This window comes from Thermobia domestica, chromosome 12 (genome assembly GCF_964235325.1).
Source record: "Thermobia domestica chromosome 12, izTheDome1.hap1.1, whole genome shotgun sequence".
NCBI classification, from domain to species: Eukaryota; Metazoa; Arthropoda; class Insecta; order Zygentoma; family Lepismatidae; genus Thermobia; species Thermobia domestica.
In genome coordinates this window covers 129414750-129437294 of record NC_137465.1, presented here as the reverse complement: position 1 = coordinate 129437294, position 22545 = coordinate 129414750, and the positions used below count along the sequence as shown (strand labels likewise).

General features: G+C 36.5%; 1 protein-coding gene across 1 annotated transcript; it reads left to right on the top strand.

Moving 5' to 3' along the window:
• The first annotated feature begins 627 nt into the window (after positions 1–627).
• RpS15 (ribosomal protein S15) lies at positions 628–22172 on the top strand. The gene is made up of 4 exons (XM_081734097.1): positions 628–760; positions 9360–9445; positions 16227–16461; positions 22009–22172. The coding sequence occupies exons 1-4, from the start codon at positions 752–754 to the stop codon at positions 22120–22122; spliced, it is 444 nt and encodes a 147-aa protein (XP_081590223.1). The 5' UTR covers positions 628–751; the 3' UTR covers positions 22123–22172.
• The last annotated feature ends 373 nt before the right edge of the window (positions 22173–22545 follow it).

Here is a 22545-nt window from a genome sequence, read left to right as displayed (position 1 = left end):
CGCGTTACATTTTTACAAATAACTTACCCAACACTGCAATTAATTATTTAAATAATTGTTCGAATAATTATTAATTATTCAAATACTGAAAACGATTATTCAGATATTGGAATAACAACAGAAAAATTATTCATATAATGGATTTTCAGATAATTTTAACAGCACTATTAAAGAGTCCAAAGGAATATTTTGGCAAAAACTTTTCTCATTTACGCCAATCTTTGCTTAAGCTAAGGGCTCTCTGAATCCTATCAAGTAAATGAAAAAATGACATTGATGGTTTTTCACAAGTAACATTTAGCTCTCGATTGATCTTTTGGTTGCAAAAACTTGTTAAATTGTCTAAAATATGACTTTAACTCCTTAAAGCTAATTATCGGATGCTAGATAAACCGGGTTCACTGAACTGCAGTTGGTTTCGTACGAAAAGAGTTACATTTGTCTTGAAAATAAAAAGTTTTTAATTTAGCGAATATTAGGTTATGAATATTAGCGAATATTAGCGAATGATAGGTTATTTCATCCAAACATATTGTTTTAAAACCTAAAAAACAAGTCACAACGCAAAATCATTAGTTATTTAAGATTACAATTATTTATTATTTTTTAAAGTGTACCATTAAAACAATGTTTCCCCTCAAATGAAAGAATAATTTGGAATTGGACCATAACTTCCGGTAGCTGGTACCATTGCACTAAGGCTTTTTCCTTTTGAAAGTCCTTGTTGTGTTGTGGAATCTGGAAAGTAAGAATGGCGGAGGTAAGCATGTGAATATTATTATTTAATATCTAAGCTTAATCAAACGAATCTGTTATATTTTGCCAAAGTTAACAACAGCTTTTGTACGATGTTAATATGTAAGTCGATCTCAGTTGAATATTTGTTTGAAGTAAGATTACTGAAGCATAATGCACACGTCGACTCATAACTAGACTAAAAAGTAATGTTTATAATTACAAGAAAATAATTGGTATGACAGGGATGTCTTCAAATTAAATTAATTCTTATTTGTAATACTAATACATAATGTCAGTTATTTCAATCGGCGTAAATTCAGTTTACTTTGGGTGCTTTTTCTTAACGTCCCATGATTATGTATTCAGGCTAAAGGAGGCTGTGATAAGGTGCTGGTCAAGTTAGGCACACCAAATTTGAAAATTTGCAGGTAAGATACAGCATTATATAGAACTGGTAGGATCTTAAAAACCTTAGTGGGTGGTAATCGGAACCGTCCGAATAATCATATCCTCTTACTAGTGACATTGTAACTTATGTTCAACGACGTTGCCATAGCTTTGGTCTCCATTACCCTGTGATTAATGGCTTACACATGTGGGTTCTTTCTTTCTATATAGAGAAGGGGGTTAATAAACAAACACTAACCAATTTGCCTGCATATATGGATCATTCCTTCTCAATGGAAAAAGAAATATTCTGTTGAAAGCAGGTTGAAAGTGTCAAATAACAAAGCAACATCAAGCACTCGGAGTTTCCAGACTACTTTTTTCTTCGCCAAAACATTTGAGACATTCCATTCCATATTCATATGACGGAGAAGATCAGCTTTTGCTCACCCCCTATTTTTGCTGATTGCTGCCGTCCAGTTCGAATTTTGTTCCTCTCCAAAGGAAGGAGGAAGATTCTTCCACTCCAAGTGTCAAATAACAAAACAACACAAACCATTCGGAGTTTCTACGCTACTTTTTTTTTTTCTTTTTCGCCAAAACCTTTCTCAAGTGACGGAGAAGAATACTCACCCCTCTGGTCGAAAATTGTCAGCTAGCTTGAATTTCTTGGCAATATCGGATTTCGGAGAAAATATCGGTTTCAGTCCATGTAGTAGGAGGAGAAGGTTAATAGGTCAATTTTCTATACCTCCCCCCAAGGTTTTTAAGAAGTTTCTAAAAGTTTATAGACGTTTATATGGAATAAATTCCTGCAGGCGGCAGATTAGAAAAATTTACAGGAGAAATGAGGTAAAAATGATGATTTGAAGTTCTTATGTGATATTTCGATGGGTAAGTTTGGCAGTAAAGTTATGTTTATTACGTAAAAAGATACGTGGACTTGGGTACTATTAGCAAGACGCGGAAGGTTCGATGATTCAGCAGCATGCCAATTTTATGTCGAGAACAGAAATCAACGAACACCTGCGGGGCTTCTAACCTGTTCCTACTACTACTATGGATCCGTATAGTGAAACTGGAGGGGAAACTCTAAACTGAAGTCGAAATTCCTGCTCCCTTCGGACGAATCCCGCGCATGCCCACCAGCTTCGCCTTGCAGCAGAGTTGGCTGGTTTAACAAAGTAAAAGTGTAAGTGTTCGTAAAATCTTGATGAACACACTTTTGTGGGTTATCACGTTTCACTCCCGTATATTATTCGTATTATATTCAGGCCTAAATTCCCCATTTATTACTCAAAGAGATTATACTTCAAAAGAAACTTCTGTTTTTTTTTTTTTTTTTTAATTTTATTTTATGAATATTTCTTTTGTGATTTTTTATAGTTTATTATTGATATGCAATTGCAATCAAAGAAAAGTTCTAAATATTGTTTCGTTTTAATACTGTTTACTATTGGTAAAATACATCGAAATGCCGTATTCTTTGGGGGGAGGATCATACAAAACCCTTCGTGAGTGAGTCGGCAGACGTATCACTTTTGTGGCCACTTAGTCCTGGTTTCGAGTTCAAATGGAGGGCATTTTCTCTCGGATGTAAGCCGAGAAGCGGTTTGGATTCCGCTTTAAGTTTATGTGACCCTTCCAGCATAACCCGATTGTTGCATAATAAGACCAAGGCAAAACAAACTTGTTTCTGACCATGTGTAATATAAATACATAGAGCAAATTATTTAAAGCATAAGAAGCTGGTTTAAACGAAAAACTTTTTTTTTTTTTTTTTTTTAATAAAAACCATGGTTTTTGCCAACCCTGCCTTGCAGTGACTGTTAGATACGATTAATGCTTTTTTAGTGACAATTTAGCACAGGTTCGTCTGCGTTCATTGCACTAGTTTTTAATGCACATGTCTGGACGCTGTCTTTAAACACAAATCTTGAAAGAATTGTAATTTGTCAACATATGCTTGTAGGAGTCGCCTTAAACTATCTCTATGCTAAGTCTAGTATTATCGTGTTGCCCAGCACAAATCTTTTGGACGATAAAAGAAAGCTATTGAGAAAATTAATTTGTGAATAATTATTTCAAGTGGTCTGCCTAAACTTCATCTGCTTTTGTGATAACTAGATGATGAAAGATTCATACTTTTCGTGTTTGTATGTTTATTTTGAATATTTATTACAGAGTTACTTTCTAAAGGACTTATAGAAAAAAATAAGTTTTTTTGCTAAAGCTATCTGTAAGAGCCAGATTAGAAAAAAGACAGTAAGAGAAGTAATTCACCTTATGCGCACCAAAATCTATTCAGGTTTTGGTTCAATTTCTGCTAGGTTGTAATACTGATATTTCAGCTGAATATGATTTTATTTTGTTTTTTGAAATTCCTAACAGTTCTAGAAACGAAAAAGTTCTCTCAACCTCCTATGTAAGTATTCTTGGACGTAGTAGTCCAAGTATTCTTGCAAGTAGTGGCCCCGAATTAGACCCACATGAACACACATCCTGGAAAAGTGTTTGCGATCGGTCTGCCATCTACGAAGACAAAAGTCAACCCATACAGCTTGGGGTCGAGAGTTGTATAAATGCGATTTCCCCAAAACTGACTCGTGGGTTGAATGGTTGTTGCATTACACCGCCAAATTGTTACTCTTTCATTTATGACTGTTGATAACAAATGTATCTTATTTTCATGCTTTCTTTGCTCTTTTCGAGATACCTAATCATTTGTATTGTATAACTGCGCAAGATTAGTATTTTCCAAGTGTTAAATGTAATGAACTACCACTATTCAAAAAAAAAAAAAAAGAAAAGAAAAGAAAAGAAAAGAAAAAGAAAAAGAAAAGAACTAATCGTTCTCATGTTCCAAAGCACTATAAACAACACCCTACTAGAGCATTATATAACGTTTTAGAGGGGGAAGGGGGCATGAAAAATTACAAAACTAACACGAAAATACTTTTTTCCTATACTAGGTTGCCACTCAAAAGAATACTTTCATTTATGACATGAAATTCTCTTACCATGAAACGTATTCTTATCGCCGTACCAAGTGCTTAAGGGAAGAGTTGCATTGATGAGTGCAAATTAACTTTCGGAGGGAGAGTGTAATTGTAGCGTGTGCCCATACTGCATTGATAAAAACTGCATTAAATATCATAGAACATGAACTTAAGGAAACAAACCAACTTGTGCTAAGTGGCCACTGAGAAGCACAAATGCTATCTAACCCAATGAGGGCAAGAGTTAAGCGAAAGGGTGCGTGTGTGGGGAGCAGGCGCATCAGTGAAGGTGGGTGTATGCATAAGCGAGGATCGTGGAAAACCTCATGTCTTGTGTGGGGCACAATTTTGCGACACTTTCTCATAGAGTACTACATTAGACTCTCGCTAATCCGGCCATTCCTGGCACATATGGGTGCCGGATTATTGAGTGTCTGACATTTATTTATTTATCTTGTTTTTTATGTATTTTGAAAACATAGAGGATATGCTTTATTAAATCCTAATATACATTAATTTTCAAAGAAAACTTATTCCTTGAGTGGTATCACTCACTATGAAACATGTCCCTAATTTTTAACTGTCGCAATCATGATACCCGATGGTGGCATGCTTTATCACGCAACCGCTTTACAAGCATTACATCGGTACTGCATGTATCTGGTTGTTGCATACTGTACACCAGGAAAATCTTTGTTGTTCATGCGCACGATAATTCATTGTGCACGTGTTTTTTTGTCGGATTACTGACAGTGAGAGGCCGGACTACTGAGAGCCAGATTAGCGAGAGTCTAGTGTACTTGGTAAAAAGTGCACTTTCTATTTCATATTTCTATCGTATTATACATGTAAGATCCCGATATATCTTTATGGTCCCATATAATGGGGTAGCACCCAAACTTTTGCCCCATATCACCTCATTTGGTTCAGATGCAACTCCCCTCTTAGTTTCTGCTCTACATTTCTGTGTTTCCTTCCGCTACTGCAGCTTACACATCCTACGTTATTTAATAGGACGGTAAATTTGAAACACTATCATGCTATGCGCTATTGCCAGTTTACCTAATATCGCATCAATATGTGAATTCATACAGTCGAGGATTTTCCTCTAATTAATCACCTTACATTGATTTTTGTTACTCTCATGCTGACATTTCGTTTGATTCGGTTAATTACTCCGGGTTCTATTCCCGGCGGGAGCTCATGTGGTTCGGATTCCACGTTAATCAGTAGGTCCACGTCTCATATAGCCTCGCTGCTGAAAGGGACGCTAAACTAAACTAAACTCAACTGAACTCGGTTAATTTCTCCGTAAGTTTTGTAATTCGGGGCCGCCGTTTGCGGCAGTTAACCCTAGTTTTGATATTGCCCTTCTGACTTTGATGTCTTTTTTTTTTTCTTTCTTTCTTTCTTTCTTCATACATTACTCCGTAGTTTGGCCCCAAAGAAGGTACCATGTAGGGCAAAGACATATTTTGAGACATTTGAATTGGCAGTGAAACAATTGGCGTGAAGCAGATTGTTAATCATTATAGTCTATGTTAAGTGTCGATAGGTCACGAAATCATAAAACGGTTATGAGTCACAAAATTTAGCTTTTTTTTTTTTTTTTTTTTTAACTGTGCAAATGTAAGTAGAGATTGGAAAATTTTGTTCTGTAAAACGTCAAACTTCACCACCCAAAATGTTTATGGTCGACTTTAGACGTTATCAAATCGCGTGCAAAGTTCGTTTCTATCGCATGGATGAAAATTAGGCCTAATTCGCTCTTGAAAATATTAGGAAATTTTATGACTGGGTAAAGAAAAGGTCACAAATTTCATTTTGGAATTTTTGTAGACACCCTGTATGTGTAGTTCTAGATTAAAAATGTGAATACCATATCAAGTTTTAGTTTTAAAATTACCGTAATTTCCTGAATTGTAGGTAATTTGCTTATCTACGAGATTTTCAATATGCATACTGCAATATTTGTCGTTCAATTTGACTGGTGGACAGTAGCATGTTCAGGTTCTTGGGGCTGTTTCCACTACTTTATTGGACCGCCAATTCTTCCACCATTCACAAACGTCAATTATTCGCCGTTTTCGGTTAAACGGCATAACCGTGGAATGTTAAACTACGTATTTAATTTAGTTTAAAAAATAAATCACATTGATGAAAATTTTGGATCTTTGAGTTCTTTAAGGTTACACCTTGATAACAGGCTGAAAATCCAAACTATCCAGGTTTTGTTTAAGCAAGGAAACAAAATTATCGCTCTGCTTCTGATGTGTCAGAACCTCTTAATCTACACTTAATTGATACGAAGTGACCAATTGCTTTGTGTATGAAACATGTTACGGTACTTCCTTACATAAGGTTCAACAAAGCAACTTCGATGATCATTCTGATAATGCCTTTCCCGGTTGGTCTGTTAGCTGGTGCGTATGGTGTTGTGCGCGTGGTCCCGGATTAGATTACTATTGGAGAGCAAAATAATAATAATTTCAAAATAATTAACTTTCTTTAATTAACCGTCTCCTTTAGCCTAAAGGACATAACTATAAGGCTTCAAACTAAAAAAAAAAAAAAAATCTACTAATAAACACGCTTTTGTAAGTCAGGCTAATAAGAGATTGTAAACGAGATATAATTTAGAGTGCTGGAATTCATCCTTTGTTGTCAGAACCGTTAATCTTTTGGTATGATGTGCCGTTGCTGTCAAAATTTTTGGCCTTAGTTTCGATTTTATATGCAGTAACGAAAGATCTACCGGTGCACAGCCCACGGATTATGGCTCGCTAGAAAACCAATGTACGTTGGCATGTTGTATTGGCAGCACCATTTCTTTTTTGTTTTCTGAACTGGAGTTCCGTGCCTGTTAATTTGAGTAACTCCCTTTTTCAGATAGTACTGAAAATTGTGCTCCTTCCCGGAATCGACATAGGTTTGTGTCAGACGTCTAATATCACATAATATTGACATGTGAAGTTGAATTGGGGGGATGGGGGTGGATATCTTAATTGTTGTTACATGATATCCTAACCCTAATCTTTTTATACTGTAACCCCTCCAATTTCCAGTTTCTAACATTTAAATCAATGGGTAAAGGGACTAGTGGAATATGCCTTTGTTCTAGTGGCCAGTTCATCCCTTCATGGTTGAATAGGTCATGCTCCTGCCCCATACTGATTCTTGGTTCGAACACGTATCGCACTTGAAGTAAGTCCCTCTCATATAGCCTTAATGCTGGAAAGTACGAACCCGAATTTGGTTTTTTGTTTAGTCCCTTTCAGCAGTAAAGCCATATGAATTGTGGGCCTACAGCTTGGTTGGTTGATTTTTAGTTTTACGTCCCTTTCAGCAGCAAGGCTATATGAGACGTAAACTTACTGATTAACATGGAATCCGAACCACATGAGCTCCCGCCGGGAATCGACCCCGTCTCCCACGCCAAGGTTGTGGACAAATACCGTGCTCGTGTGTTTTCTCGGGGTTCTCCCACTTTCTTCATTCCACCATTTCACGCATTTCTCATTATCACCGTCTTCTTTAGCCTAACCGGCATAAGCATGGGACGTTGACCTTAAAGATTTCATTTCATTTTCCACGTCAAGGCGAATACGCTAACCGTATAGCCACGAGGAACTCAAGTACGGATTCCAGTTATGCAAATGATTTAGTGGGGAAGAACTTTTAAAAAATAGCCTTTTTGGAATGCGTATTGAAAAGCAATCTTTCGGAAAAATAAACTGAAATTTCACTTACTTGCAATCTTCATATTACTGAAAAGATGGACAGTTTTACGGCTATATTTATCTAAAAGGGTCACTGTAATGGCCAAGCATATGACGATTAACCTTCCCTTCTGTTTCCAGATCGTTAGTGAAAGCCATACTCTACTTCATTGAAAGGTAAAATCTAAGATGGATTAGTAGAAAATTTGTATGAAGAGACAAGTACTGCATAAAGGTAAATTCGTGAGATGCAAGATTTAGAGGGGACATTGAACCGTGCAGGTCAGTGGTCTATGTGAAAGATGAATTGAATTGAACGTCCCATTCAGCATCGAGGCTATATGAGACGTGGACCTACTGATTAACATGGAATCCGAACAACATGAGCTCCCGCCGGTAGTCGAACGTGGGATTCCTACGCCAGAGGCACGTAAGTTAACCGCTTAGCCACGAGAGAGAGCTCATGCTACCAAGAATATATATGTAGGGGAGGGGATACTGAAAATGTGAAAGGCAAAACTGAAAAACTTGGATGAAACATCCTGTCTGAAAAATAGGAAGTGAGCGTGCCGTTTCATAATATAGACGTGAAAAAATCAACAAGAGATACTTGGCCTGAACGTCGGAGAAATTTGAAAACTAGAGCTTTCTTCTGAAAGATAAATGAAGTTTTACGTCCCATGGTTATGCCGGTTAGGCTAAAGGAGACGGTGATAATGAGAGATGAATGAAATAGTGGAATGAAGAAAGTGGGAGGAAACGGGAGAACCCCGAGAAAACCCCCCACACACGGTGTTTGTCCACAAAGTTCACTTTTCTTCTGAAAGATGTTTTTAATTCTAACTGCATTTTGAAATTCAACCGAAAGAATAGAATGATGAGAATATTTGCCGTACTACTTATTATTTTGTGAAAACTGTAGTATTATGCACTTTCGGGTCACTTTTACATTATCTTAAGTTTATTACACAAGCGGTTATAAGAGCACAGAGAAGTGTTAATTTACCTGTTTAGTAAGAACACTACCATTGAATAGTCTTGTTCAAAGAAACCTGTCCACCCAACTCTGAAAAGCTCTATACTACTCTCAGTTGGAATGAAATCAAACAAATCATTGATTTTCTTTGTCCAGTTGAGATCTTAATTTAGAGCCAAAGTGTTAGAATTTCCTACGTGGAGTTGTCAGGATATGGCTATTTAAAGCAAGATGAGTGACTAAAGATTTTGTTGCATAAGAATGATTGTTTCTTAGTACACAGAAAATTACGTATGAAAAATAGAAGAGTAAAATACATCTAGCACATCTGTCTGGAAATAATGCATGTTTAGGTGAGATCAGATCACAGAGGGGAAGAAGTCCCTTCCTCGTAAATGTAGGATTTTTTTCTTTAATAAGATAGAAACTTTCGTTAGTTTTTAAAATAGAGTGCGTGACTATGCGTATTATTACTGAAACAGAAAATGCTTATATATGTAGAACCTGTCACTCATGTTCATGATCTTTTTATATTTTCAGGTCGATGAAACCCAGAAGAAAAAGAGAACTTTCAGGAAATTCACGTATCGTGGCGTGGATTTGGACCAGTTATTGGATATGCCTGCGTAAGTAATTGAAAATACTGTAATTATAAATAATATACTATTATAAGTTAATTCTTTGTATTTTTTATTATTGGTTTTGTCATTTGTAGGCGTATTCTTGAATAATAATAAGTTCTTAGCTTGTTTACAAAGTAAGAAAATTGTTTCTGGCGCGTCCCGATGATCGTCTGTAGTACTTCAGGCGGGTAGAACGGATGCGTGTATTCGAGCAGAAAGACTGGTGATGCAAAATACGAGTTTCAAAGAGGGCAAATTGTGGGTGCGTGGTTTGTTGGCGCAAGTGTGTCCAAAGTGAACAATATGTTGTGAAATAGGTCCAAGATGATGACAGTATACAGAGCTTCTGGCAGATCATCTGCGAGGAGTAATAATGAATGGAAGAAAATCTTCACTGACATTGTCGACCATGGAAGAAGACTGTCAGTAAGGACCATAGCCCGAATGGAGTAAAAGTGACTGCGAAGATCAGTCATCACCTGGAACAGCGTATTGTCATAATATCAGTCCGACTTTCTGTAGTGTTCTTTTTAGTTTCGGTAATTGTTCATTGTAGTCCACTTGCAGCTTTGTGTCGAATTTTGCTTAAAAATATGCGAATATACCCATTTTGGATCTTTTCTGGAAATTTTCTAGAAAAGTCTGGAAAACCGGGAAAGGTCAGGGAATTTCAAAATCCCAAAAGAGTGGCCAACCTGCTTCCTGATATTCCGTGGATCGTGTGAATTATATTCACAGGATGTATTATTGCCAGTTATTATGTGAACATTTTAAGTAACCACATGCATCTTATGTCCAGATGTTGTTTCTAGTCAAAGGTGCAATCTTCCAAGGTGACAATGCACTCATTCACACTGGCTGTTGTAGCGTGGTTTGATGATTAATTACAGCTTCCGTGATGGGCCTATCCCCAGATCTCAATATTATTGAACCCCTATAGTCAGTTCGGAACTCAATCCGGAATAGGTATTCTCCATCCTTACTGATGGGACAGAATGCTTCATTGCATGAGGAATTGGGAAACCATTCATTACTTGTATGCCTACATTCCATCACGAACCACACTTATTCTGCAGGCTAACGGTGGTGTCACGCTTTATTATATTTTTCTCAAGTGTTTCTATGCGTATATGTCAGGGTTGGCTGGTTTAAACCAAAAAACAAAAAATGTTCGTAAAACGTTGATGAACACACATTTGTGGGTTATCACGTTTCACTCCCGTATATTATTCGTATTATATTCAGGCCTAAATTCCCCATTCGTTACTCAGAGATTATACTACAAAATAAACTTTTTTTTGTGTGTGTGTGTGTAAGTTTATGAATGTTTCTTATGTGATTTTTTTTATAGTTGTTATTATTATGCAATTGCAATCAAGGAAAAATTCTAAATATTGTTTCTTTCTAATAATGTTTACTATTGATAAAATATGTCGAAATGCCGTACTTTTTTCGGGGGATCATACAAACCCCACGAGAGGCATTTATTCAAATCAGAAGTGTCTTTGGTATATTTATGTATAAATGGATTAGAGCCAAAGTGGACTCAAATAATTCGTACCTTTATTCACTTTTCTTACTGATATTCAAATTAAGTCGTCGTATTTCTTTTAACTTGGACTAATAAAAGTTATAGTGAACTTAAATTAGTTGTTCTGTACTCTGCAATATTTTGAAATTGTCCATATTTAATTCTGTATAATGGTTTCACTTGTGCAACTGTTCATCTTTTTGTCCTTCTGAAATGACTCTTGGCAATTATATTAACAAGTATGTAAAAATCAGTACAAAGTATTTTTATCAGGAGTCCGTGAGTGAGTCGGCAGACGTATCGCATTTGTGGCCAATTAGTCCCGGTTTCGAGTTCAAATGAAGGACAATTTCTCTCCGATGTAAGCCGAGAAATGGTTTGGATTCCGCTTTAAGCGTATGTGACCTCTTCCAACATAACCCGAATGTTGCATAATAATACCAAGGCGAAACAAACTTATTTCTGTCCATATTGATATAAATACATAGAGCAAAGTATTTAAACCGAAAAAATCTGGTTTAAACCAACCGGCTTCTTTTTTTTCTCTCTCTCTTTCTCTCTCTCTCTCAATAAAAACCATGGTTTTTGCCAACCCTGGTATATGTAGATTTACTGTCCGGCTCTATATTCGAAACTTCTTTCATGTTGCGTTACACAAACTTCGAGTAGGAAGTCGTATTTTACTACAAGCTAAGGATCAATATCCCTTGAGAAGAAAAAGTAGGAGACATAGTAGTAATTCTATGTTCAATTGTGATTAACGGCTAATTTGAAACAACGTTGTTCATTGCTTAGGAACTTACCCTTAAACAGTAATCGAAGATAACTTGTATCATCTTGCCTGTTCTTAGCATGCTCATTAATAATTTTTATACAGTTGCACTTTTGCCACGAAATTACCTGTGAAGATGATAGTGTGAATTGAAACGACCAGTCTTACATCTGTGCAGACAACATTTGAAAAAATGTGATAACCAACTAAACTTTCATACCATTGCTCAAATTTTATGGCTGGATTGCTGCTTACATATGAGACCTCGAAAACTATGAAAAAAATGAGCACGAATGAGGTGGGGAACGACACCAAGTGTACTGTACATCAAAATTACATCCTTATCTGAAAATCGTGAAATTTTCACTTGAAAATCACAGCAGCAGACAGTTGTAATGTTTCATATTTAATTATTCATATAGTATCTATACTTTGGTTTTGAATTTGAATATGATATTGTAACAATAACTTACGTAATTAAAATATAGTGTTAAATTTTCGTGAAGCAATGAATCTGTTTGCAATACATTTGTTTTTGTTTTTACATATAATTGTTGGTGGATTTCTACGGAGCAGGAGACTTAGAGAACGTTTAGTGTGTCCTTTCGTCTTCTCCGGGTCCGCTCTTAGTCCCTCACAATACATTACTTACCTAATGGGCTACTTTTGTGAGAACTGCGTGTAGGCACTACGGGCTTTGCTCCTATAGGACCAATAAAGCCTCCTGGCATATTACTTTTTATGAACTGTTCAATTACATTTTTAAATTTATCTATCTATATCTATCTATCTATCTATCTAATTTATAATTGAGAAAGGATTAGAAATATTGTACATAAGGATCTTCTATAATGTGTTTTCTTTATTTAATTACTGGAATACATAGATTCATTACTGAAATACTATATGATTAGACAAACACCTAACATAAGTTAAGCACAGCCTATGGCGCTTGGGGTCCTTGGTTCGATCCCAGCCCCTGCCAAATTGGCTTTGTGATGGATAAGTATCGTGTGCGTATGTTTTCCGGGTTCTGCCGTTTCCTGCCAAGTGCAGTTTGTGGTGGTCATCATTGCACCATTATCATCCATCTCTTCATCATAGTCTCCTTTAGCTTCGGTGCATAACGTGAGACTTTACACTAAAATAAAGAAAAAAAGCCAATCGAAAACTGTCTTAAATATCGGTAAGCATTTAAGGACAAAATATTGATAATCACATCATCCAGGTTAGTATTGTGTTATAAATTGTGAATATTTTAGCCAAACGGTGGGACATAACTGATTTAAGAAAAGTCACACCTGTTCTTTAAGGTTGACATTGTGGTACAATATGGATGAAGAAATGTTTAAAAGCAATTATTCACCGAAATTGAATGGCAAAAAATCCAGGAAAATGTCGCCTAGGTCCAGGTTTTGGGAAACCCAAGCCTACATGCAGTCAATTAAAAACTCTTCAGTCTCTGTGTGTCTGGGCACTGTGGCTCAGCAGTAGATTGCTCACCTGTGATGAGAAAGATCTCCTTTTCGATCGCACGCCATGTGAGTTGGTGGTGAGCAATAGTGTGTCCGTGTGTTTTCTCGGAGTTCTCAGTTCTTAATCATTCACTTCCATTAATCTATACCCTTCAGGCATAAGGGTTGTGCGTAAAACAAAGATTTTTTTTTCTTTATAGATTAGTGACTTGTACTTGAGGATTGAAAAAAAATGAAATCTTTCAGTTTACGTCCGACGATTATGCCGTATAGGCTAAAGGAGACAGTGACGAATGAATGAAATGGTGGAATGAAGAAAGTGGGAGAAAACGGGAGAACCCACGCACGTGGTGTTTGTCCACCACAAAGTGCACTTGGCGAGAGCGGGGATCCCAGGGACCCTACGCGCTCTACCACTGAGCCACCGAGGTTCAAATTGAGAATTAAGTATTCAGTTGAAAATTGCAAGAACTCTTGTTGTGTCTAGTTGTAATTCATGTCTGATTAAGGGGACGTGGTGGCTCAGTGGCAGAGCGTTCACCTCCGGTGCTTGGGGTCCCTGGTTCCATCCCAGCTCGCACCGTGTGGACTTTGTGGTGGACAAACACCGTACTCGTGGGTTTTCTCGGGATTTCCCGTTTCCTCCCACTTTCTTCATTCCACCATTTCACTTATCTCTCATCATCACAGTCTCCTTTAGCCTAACCGGCATAACCGTGGGACGGTAAAATTTAAAGATTTCATTTTTTTCATTTCTGATTAAGAATAAAATTGTATAGCTTAGTGTTTCGGGAAACTAATCACGGTTGCTCTTTCTTATGCCTCCGCGCATTTGCGAGAATACTTAATAATAGCAGTGTATCGTGAGAATTGTGTCCGGAAGATTTAGAAGTTCCGCCAGCAAAAAGGCTTGGAACGTCTTTCCCGATATTGGAAGGTACATTTAGCACGCTGGCTACTTCATTCGACACAAATGCCGACAAAATTCTCCATACGATTTCTTTAGTGATGCTTTTAATTTGAGGAGAGAAAAGGGTATAATCATTCCAGTATTTAGATTTATATGCGGTTACTCCTCATTTTAACCTCTCCGTGCGTATCTGGGCCCCATGCGACATATGTTGTGTGCTTAGCTTTCTTATTTCTAAATTTAAAACATATAATTGCCAAGAATTCGACAAGTATCCTCATAAAAACGTCATACCACCAAAGCCGTAGCTTGGGGGGAAAGAGCGGGGCGGTTACCCTGGACGCTAATAGCGAGAGGGCGCCGAACGAACAAGAAGAAATAATAAGTGTTGGGAATGAGTAAACGACGTGTTACCCCGAAAAAATATTATCGCCCTATTAAATCAATATTGTTGTTAGTTAGTAAAGAAAGATTTGTTAAAAATGTTCTTGCTCCGCTCGCAATCCGACCATTTCAATAAGTCACAACAAGTTTTAACTCTTAAATAAAATTATTATGTATGATTTATCAATGATGTGATATACAAGGTGCCGAGTAATGACTTAAAGTGTACGGAGGAGCGTTTTCAAAATCAGTAATTAAATACTGAAATATGGGCTCGGCGTTTTAATGGTAGAGTCTGCTTAGTTAATCACGTTTTTCTGCCCAATCGGATTAATCACGACGTTGAGAATGAAAGTATGAAAATGAGAGGAGTGTAGAGACACAGGCAAGCTGCTGTTTGCGCGGGAATATTAAAAATGAAGGTAAACAATGGGAATAATAACATTTCCGAACTTGCAGCAACTGTAGAATAGGAGCTTAAGGGGTCAGAACTTAATCCAACGAATTACGTATCTAGTTGTGTGATATTTTTACATACAAAACATTGTAAATTAATAATAAGTAACCTTAAATTCAGAACTTCTTTCATTCATTAAGAAATTGCTGTAATTTCAAACATATGTATTAGCCAGACTATATTTTGGATTTTAAATATGAACATTAAACATATTCTTTAGCTCCATTGATCCGTATTGAGAAATTTATAAAGAATGCTTCTGAATTTCGGTTACATTTCACAATATTTTTTACCTTAAAAGAATCTAAATTTTCTAATGTAGTGAAATTTAATTTCTTATCGATAGTATGAAATGTTGTAAACAGTTGTAAATTTTCATAACTGTTCTCCAAGTGGATTTGTATACAACTAAAGGTAGTTTTGTCAAAATGTCCAAAATTAGCCTTTTAAAAGCAGCTCTTATTTGTAAATTAATACATCACTTTTGCCTATTGCAGTGGTCTGTCCAAACAGCTTGATAAAAATTTAGCGTAGCATAACAACAAAAGCTGCTACTCTTATACGTTAAAAAAAAAAAATGTCTGTAAGATGAGTAAAGGGTGGGGGAGGCGACGAATTCTACTTCGCCCCGGACGCCGAAATCTCTAGCTACGGCTCTATATACCACTTACGTTAGAACTGTTATGTTGCAATGATAGTGTCACTAGCGAACACAGTAAAAACTGGGCATTGCGTACTTTATGACACTGATCTGCTATAAATTGAAATTAATTTTATTTCATATGTATTCAGATTTGCCGGAGAGAATGGGTGTTCTCAACATAATTGTTTTGAGAAAATGTTCCGTATTATTCAAACCGAAAGTGTTCCGTACTAATTTTATCAAAAATATATGAACCCTAATGATGTCATGGGGCCGCAGTGGCTCAGTGGTAGAGCGTTCACCTCTGGTGCATGGGATCCCTCGTTCGATCCCAGCTCGCGCCAAGTAGACTTGTACAAACACCGTGTGCTTGGGTTTTCTCGGGGTTCTCCCGTTTCCTCCTACTTTATTCATTTCCACCATTGCATTCATTCCTCATCATCTCTGTCTTCTTTAGCCTATCCGGCATAACAATGGGACGTTAAACTGAAAGATTGCATTTCCTAATGATGTTAGCACATATTTTACTGTTTAGTAACTATTATGATTAGTGGTGAAATTTAGGCCGAACAAATGAATGCGAAGATATTAATCTCACCATATTCATTGCAGGGAACAGCTTATGGAACTGATGCACTCAAGAGCCAGACGCCGATTTGCTCGAGGTTTAAAGCGCAAACCAATGGCTTTGGTGAAGAAGCTACGAAAAGCAAAGAAAGAAGCTCCTCCAAACGAAAAGCCTGAGGTAGTGAAAACACATTTAAGGAACATGATTATTGTCCCCGAGATGGTGGGAAGCATAGTTGGTGTCTACAACGGAAAAACCTTCAATCAAGTAGAAATTAAGGTAAGAAAATAAACACAAGCATTAATATTTCCCTGTTCTGTTGAATGATAGAGAATTGAATGTTTCGTGATCCTTATATATATTAGGGTGGTCCATAAATATCAGTTTTCAGATCGGGCTGGTCTCACCCCCTAAAATGGTTCCATATGGGACTAAATTATGCCAGGAGGAAATTTAGCTTCATTGAATAATAATAAATGGTGCCCCAAGCGACCTAAAATTTTGAATCCGATTACAGTACATAGTATATAGGAGAAATCTGGAATAAACTCATGTAATTTAGAAACGGCTAAAGGTAATGCGAAGATACCCTAGATAATAGAAATAGAGGAAGAAACATACCTAATTTTGTATAGTACTGTCATTGCGGCCATCTTGGATTCAGGTCAAAATTTTTAAATAGAAAGAAGGTCATTTGACATATCGTTTGACCAGAAGCACAAATCTGGCACCATTTTAAAGATAGCTTTATCGTGTAAGAATTATTACCTGTGAAAAGATTTCTCTTTTCAGATTAATAATTCTTAGACGACTAAAAGTAAAGACATTAGTTTGGCGTGAAAAGAACAAAAGGGATATGCACGCCTTCAAACGAAAGAGGAACGCGAAAGAAAGTGCACTTCTTAAAATGACTTGTTTGAACTTCACACGCCAAAAGACATGGAGCAGTTCAAGTAATGAAGAGGAAAACCCAATTGAGAATCTATCTATTGAAAATGCTACACTACGAATTAAGAGCGACCGAGCTCTAACCTATAACCTTAGCTTTCAAAACTTTGATTTACGGTTATTTGTGATTTCACGTTTATAACAAAGACAAATATTTTTAAAAGAGTGTACTTTAAATAAATTACTTACAGAAACATTTTTCACAAAGCTTATCCTTTTAAATTATTGTTCAAAGGCCTTTGCCTTTAGTAAGCCTTCTCCGAAATAAATGCAAATGAATTGTGCTGCCATCTTTGGATCTCTTTTAAACTACGTTTATATGTTTCTGTCAAATCCTTTCGACAATGAGATCTCGGAAACTACAGGCTCTAGAAAGATGACGTTTTCACTGATCGATTGCAAATTTCATGTAGATTGTCCAGTTCTAATTGGATATTTAAAAAACATGGCCACTATTTCTTTATTACATTTTTACGGGTACATTGGAAATGTTGAAATTAAAAGAAAAAAAAAACAAGCATTATACATTCCAACACCACACTGTTGTATATAGGGGTTGCATATGTCTCAGGCGTTTGTTTTATGGCCAAATAATAATGGAAAAGGAAGGATAACCATTTCTCCAGTCAAGATGAACCTTTTTTTTTGGGAGAGTTTTGCCCAATGAACACCATATACAACTGACAATATAATTAATTGTGTATGTAATGCATTTGCTTATTACATACTGCATGCAAGAAGAAAGAAAACACTGGTCATACATGAATTAGAAACTCCAACCGGAAGCAGGCTCAAATCTTTCAAACGGTGCGAGATATTGAGAAAAATAATCGGGAAAAGTCTCCCCTTTATGATACCCCTTGGCTTATTTTAAATCAATACGTCTTTCACTTGTGTCTGTAAAGGGACATGTACAGATGTTGTAAGGAATGATAAGTAGATTTATGCTCATATGCAAATGAGCTGTGTAGAGAGCGCAGATTCAGCTAGTGTTAGAGAAAATGTAAATACGAATGCGTGTGTGCCCGGACCGTCCAAGAGATGTAAAAGGGGCAAAAGCTAATTTTATTACTCTAAGACTGGTGTTGCTTTAATCGATAAAAGATCACTCATAGAGCAGCAGTACATATTCTGACAGCGACGGCAGAGGCATTAGGCCATAATGTAGAGGAACTAGCAATAAATGGGTCTTCCATTCACCGATGCTGCGAGAAAACCTGTAGTGAAGTTGCACAGAACTACAAGAAACAATTTCGAGTGCATCAAGTGCTATAGTTGTGAATTGGAACGGAAAACTGCTGCTGAATTTGGCTGGCAGAGAGACTGCCGTCAGGTTATCAATAATTAATACAGGAGATGGTCATGAGAGGCTAATTGGTGTTCCCATTTTGTCGTCATCAAGAGAAGAACATATTTATTCTACTATAGTACATTCGCTTAAAGAGTGGAACTTGGTAAAGTTCGTGCAGGCAGTTTATTGTGACACTACTCCTTGCAATATGGATCTTGTCAACGGTGCTTGCATTCTGCTAGAGCAGTAGCTCCAAAATAACCTTCTATACCTTCCTTGTAGACACCGCATTTATGAATCAGTTTTAAAATGTGTATTTGATAACTGTTGTGTTTCGTTTGCATCTGGACCGGACGTTCTCCTATTGAAGTGTTTTCAGAACGAGTGGTCTAGAATAGATTGCACTAACTTTATTCCAGGAATTGTTGATAATGATGTAGCAAACAAAATTTCCGATGTAAGAAATGAAGTGTTGAATTTTGCTATCAAACTTGTAGAAGCAGGACACTGCAGAGAAGATTACAAGGAATTTTTAGAACTGACCATCATAGTCTTGGGTGGCATACCTCCTTGAGGAGTTTTCTTTCTTTTGCCTGGAGCAATTCACCATGTAAGGTGAATGAGAAAAGCAAGCTACTATTTAAAATATTTCTCTTTCGCCAACAGTTTCGTTTAACGAAGCAAATAGAAACGGGTCTTCGGAGAGTATGCACTTTCCGATCCGACTATATGTTCACAGTTGGCTTAAATGTGATCAAACTTCCCATTCACCATTACAAGATCTACAATTTTTTAAAGATTTGTACAGTTAAAGACAAATAGATGCTGAATTATCTGAAGTGGCTCTTCCTAAATTTTCACGCCGACTCTGGTACTTGACGGAGGAACACGTAACATTGTTTTTTTTGATGGAGTTACCATAATGTTAAAGCAAAAAATGGTTGAAAGAATTAAAACTAAGGGGAAACCTTGAAGCAGCAAAGAGGCTTGACGCAAGATATGATACCATAAAAATTCTTGTGAAAAGAAAAACCAGTGATTTTGTTACACCAAACAAATTTTCCTCGAGAGATTTAAAATACCCAAAGGGTTTCTTGAGTGTGATTCGACTTCATGGCCAAATAACAATGACTATCTTCAAGGAAAGACAATAGTTTAATTCATCCACGTAACAAAATGCAGCAGAAAGGGGAGTGCAACTAATAGAAGATTACAACAACGTTCTTACGAAAAATGAAGAGCACAAACAGTTCCTTTTGTAGATAATGAAGGCCTACAGACAGTCTTTCCCTATATGCGACAAAGTGAACTATGTAGCAAATAAAATTCATAAATTACCAAAAAGATACTACATAAATAAGGGATATTTCAGTTTCTTCCAAGTTATAATTTTTCTTTTTCCTCATAATAGTCTATGAATCATCTTGATGGAAAAAAAAAAAAAAACCTTATTTGTAGTTCAAAGCGAAACAAGCAGTTTGTTTCAGTTTATGTAAAAGACTTCCAAAATTCTTATATATCTGTGTTCCATAACTGCAATAAAATAACATTACATGAAGCATTTTGTTTTTCGCACGTAATAACTCTTACATGAATATAGGTAACTTGAAAATAATACCAAATTTGTGCATCTGGTGAAATGCTACCTCAAAAAGATATGTCACATGACCCTCTTCTTATTTAAAAAATTTTGACCTGAATTCAAGATGGCGGACTTCAAGACGGCCGCCATAATGTATACAAGATTAGGTTGGTCTCTTCCTCTAGTTCCATTATCCAATATATCTTTTCATTCCCTTGAGCCGTTTCTGAATTACGAGAGTTTATTCCAGCTTTTCCCCATACACTATGTATTGTAAACGCATTCAAAATTTTAGGTCGTTTCGGGCACCATTTAAAATTATTCAATGGATCTAATTTTTCTCCTGTCTTAATTTGGTTCAATATGGAACCATTTTAGGGGGTGAGTCCAAAGAAATTCCTAAATTTATTTTTCCCCATATAAATTTGGACCACCCTTATATATATATACTGTATATGAGCCCCGTATTCTGGCAAATTCGAGTAAGACCGACATGTATCATTCATGATGTCACCAATGATCTAAACATCCATCACCAGTGTTAAACTATTTGGAGAAAGCTGGCTTAAAAAGAAGCTCGTCGTTTAGGTGCCACGTAATTTGACTCGAAAACATTTAGTTGACCAAATTTCAACCGTGAATCCAATGAAATGTAACAAACTCGAGCCATTTCTGAAACATTTAATCGAGCGATGAAAAGTGGATAACCCCAACAACAGTGTTTAAAACGAGAACCAGCTGCACAATCGTGTGACAAAGCCCACACTAACGCGCAGAAAGCTATACTTAGTGTTTAGTGGAATTGGAAAGTCATCATGCATCACGAGCTGCTACCGCCGGGAAGAACGATACACTTGAATCTGTACTATCGACAAGTAGCGCGAGTATACAGAGCAGTAGCAAGTTAAAAAAGAAGCCTGAACTGGTCGTCAGAAAGTATGTATTCCATGCTAACAACGCCAGATTGCATACGTTTTTAATGACCATCAGAAATTAAGAAAACTTGGCTGGGAGGTTTTAATTTATCCACCATATAGCCTGGTTCTCGCATCGTTAGACAATTTTATTCGGTCTCTGCAAAACTCCTTAAATAGTGTTAAGTTAGTTTCAAAAGAACCCTGTAATACCACATGCCTCTATTTTTTGACCGGAAACTACGAAAGTTTTATATTATGTTGCTGGAAAAATGGCAGAAAGTCATCGAAAAAAATGGTTCATGTGTGTACATAATGTCATTTTTAAATCACAGTAAATGCATTCTCAATCGACCTGCAAATGCTGATACTTTTTGGACAATCAAATTGTGTGTCCAGTCTTCTCAAGTTTGAGAGAGCTGTTTGCAGAAAAATTAGTATTACCATGTGTTACTTTCAGCATGTATTTTATGTAACGGTATATTAATGTAAGGCTGGCTAAAAACTTATATTAAAAAAAAAAAAAAAAAAAAAAACCTATTCAATACCGATAGAACTTCAAATGTGCACTGACACACCTTTCGATTCATTGTTTCCTGCAAGTTGAAATGCAAATATGCAATTCCACGATCAAACTCAGTAATGGCGCATGATTGTGGCTTAAGTAAATTATTTAATAAATTACAGCATTGGAAAATAAGAACTTGTATAGAAAGTATGTCCTTCAGATACAGAATAATTCATTATCCTTAAAATTCTACTTTCAGTTCAAAATTTCATATTTTCAGTACTAAGTTGTCTACATAGGTCAATGCGAAAAGTTACATTCTCTGTACAAGTATGTCCGAAATTAACCTCATTAGGTACAGTAAATTATATTGAGACCTGCTGAGAATCATAGTATTAAATCGAAATTAGAATAGTTGTTCGGTTTGGAACGCGGGTTTTACAAAATTCAATAAGTGTTGCATGAAGTATATTTAACCAGTTCTGAACCATTTAATAGTATGTGCTCCATTGTAATGTACTGTATATTTACATTGTTTCATGATGTTACTAGTGATCCTAATACCTATTTGTTTTCGTTTCAGCCTGAAATGATTGGTCACTACTTGGGAGAATTTAGTGTAACTTACAAGCCTGTGAAACACGGAAGGCCTGGTATTGGTGCAACTCACAGTTCAAGGTTCATTCCACTTAAGTAATCTTTGTACATATATATGAAATAAAAAAAAACTGTTGAAGTTACCGAGTATTTATTAAGTGTTTGTTTTAAACAGCCATACCTCGTGCATTCAGTGCATTTTTCACGGAGATACTGATAAGTTTAAGATACATTTCAAACTTGTCAGCACGATTTGTTTCATTTAAATGCTGATGTTTTAAACGCAACTTACCGGCTTCCATTCTTCCTATGAGTGTGCTAATAGTAGAGTTGAACTCCGAAGCTGAATGCCGGAGGACAGTCCTGAAACATCAATATACAAAGAAAACATAGTGAATGGAAACCGAGAAGACTTGACATGGTCATTTTTACACATGTGCCAAGGTTTGTTATAACAAGTGAATATCGTTACACGTTGTGAAACTGCGGTTGACTTCCCAAATTGTGCGAACGTAACTGAAAC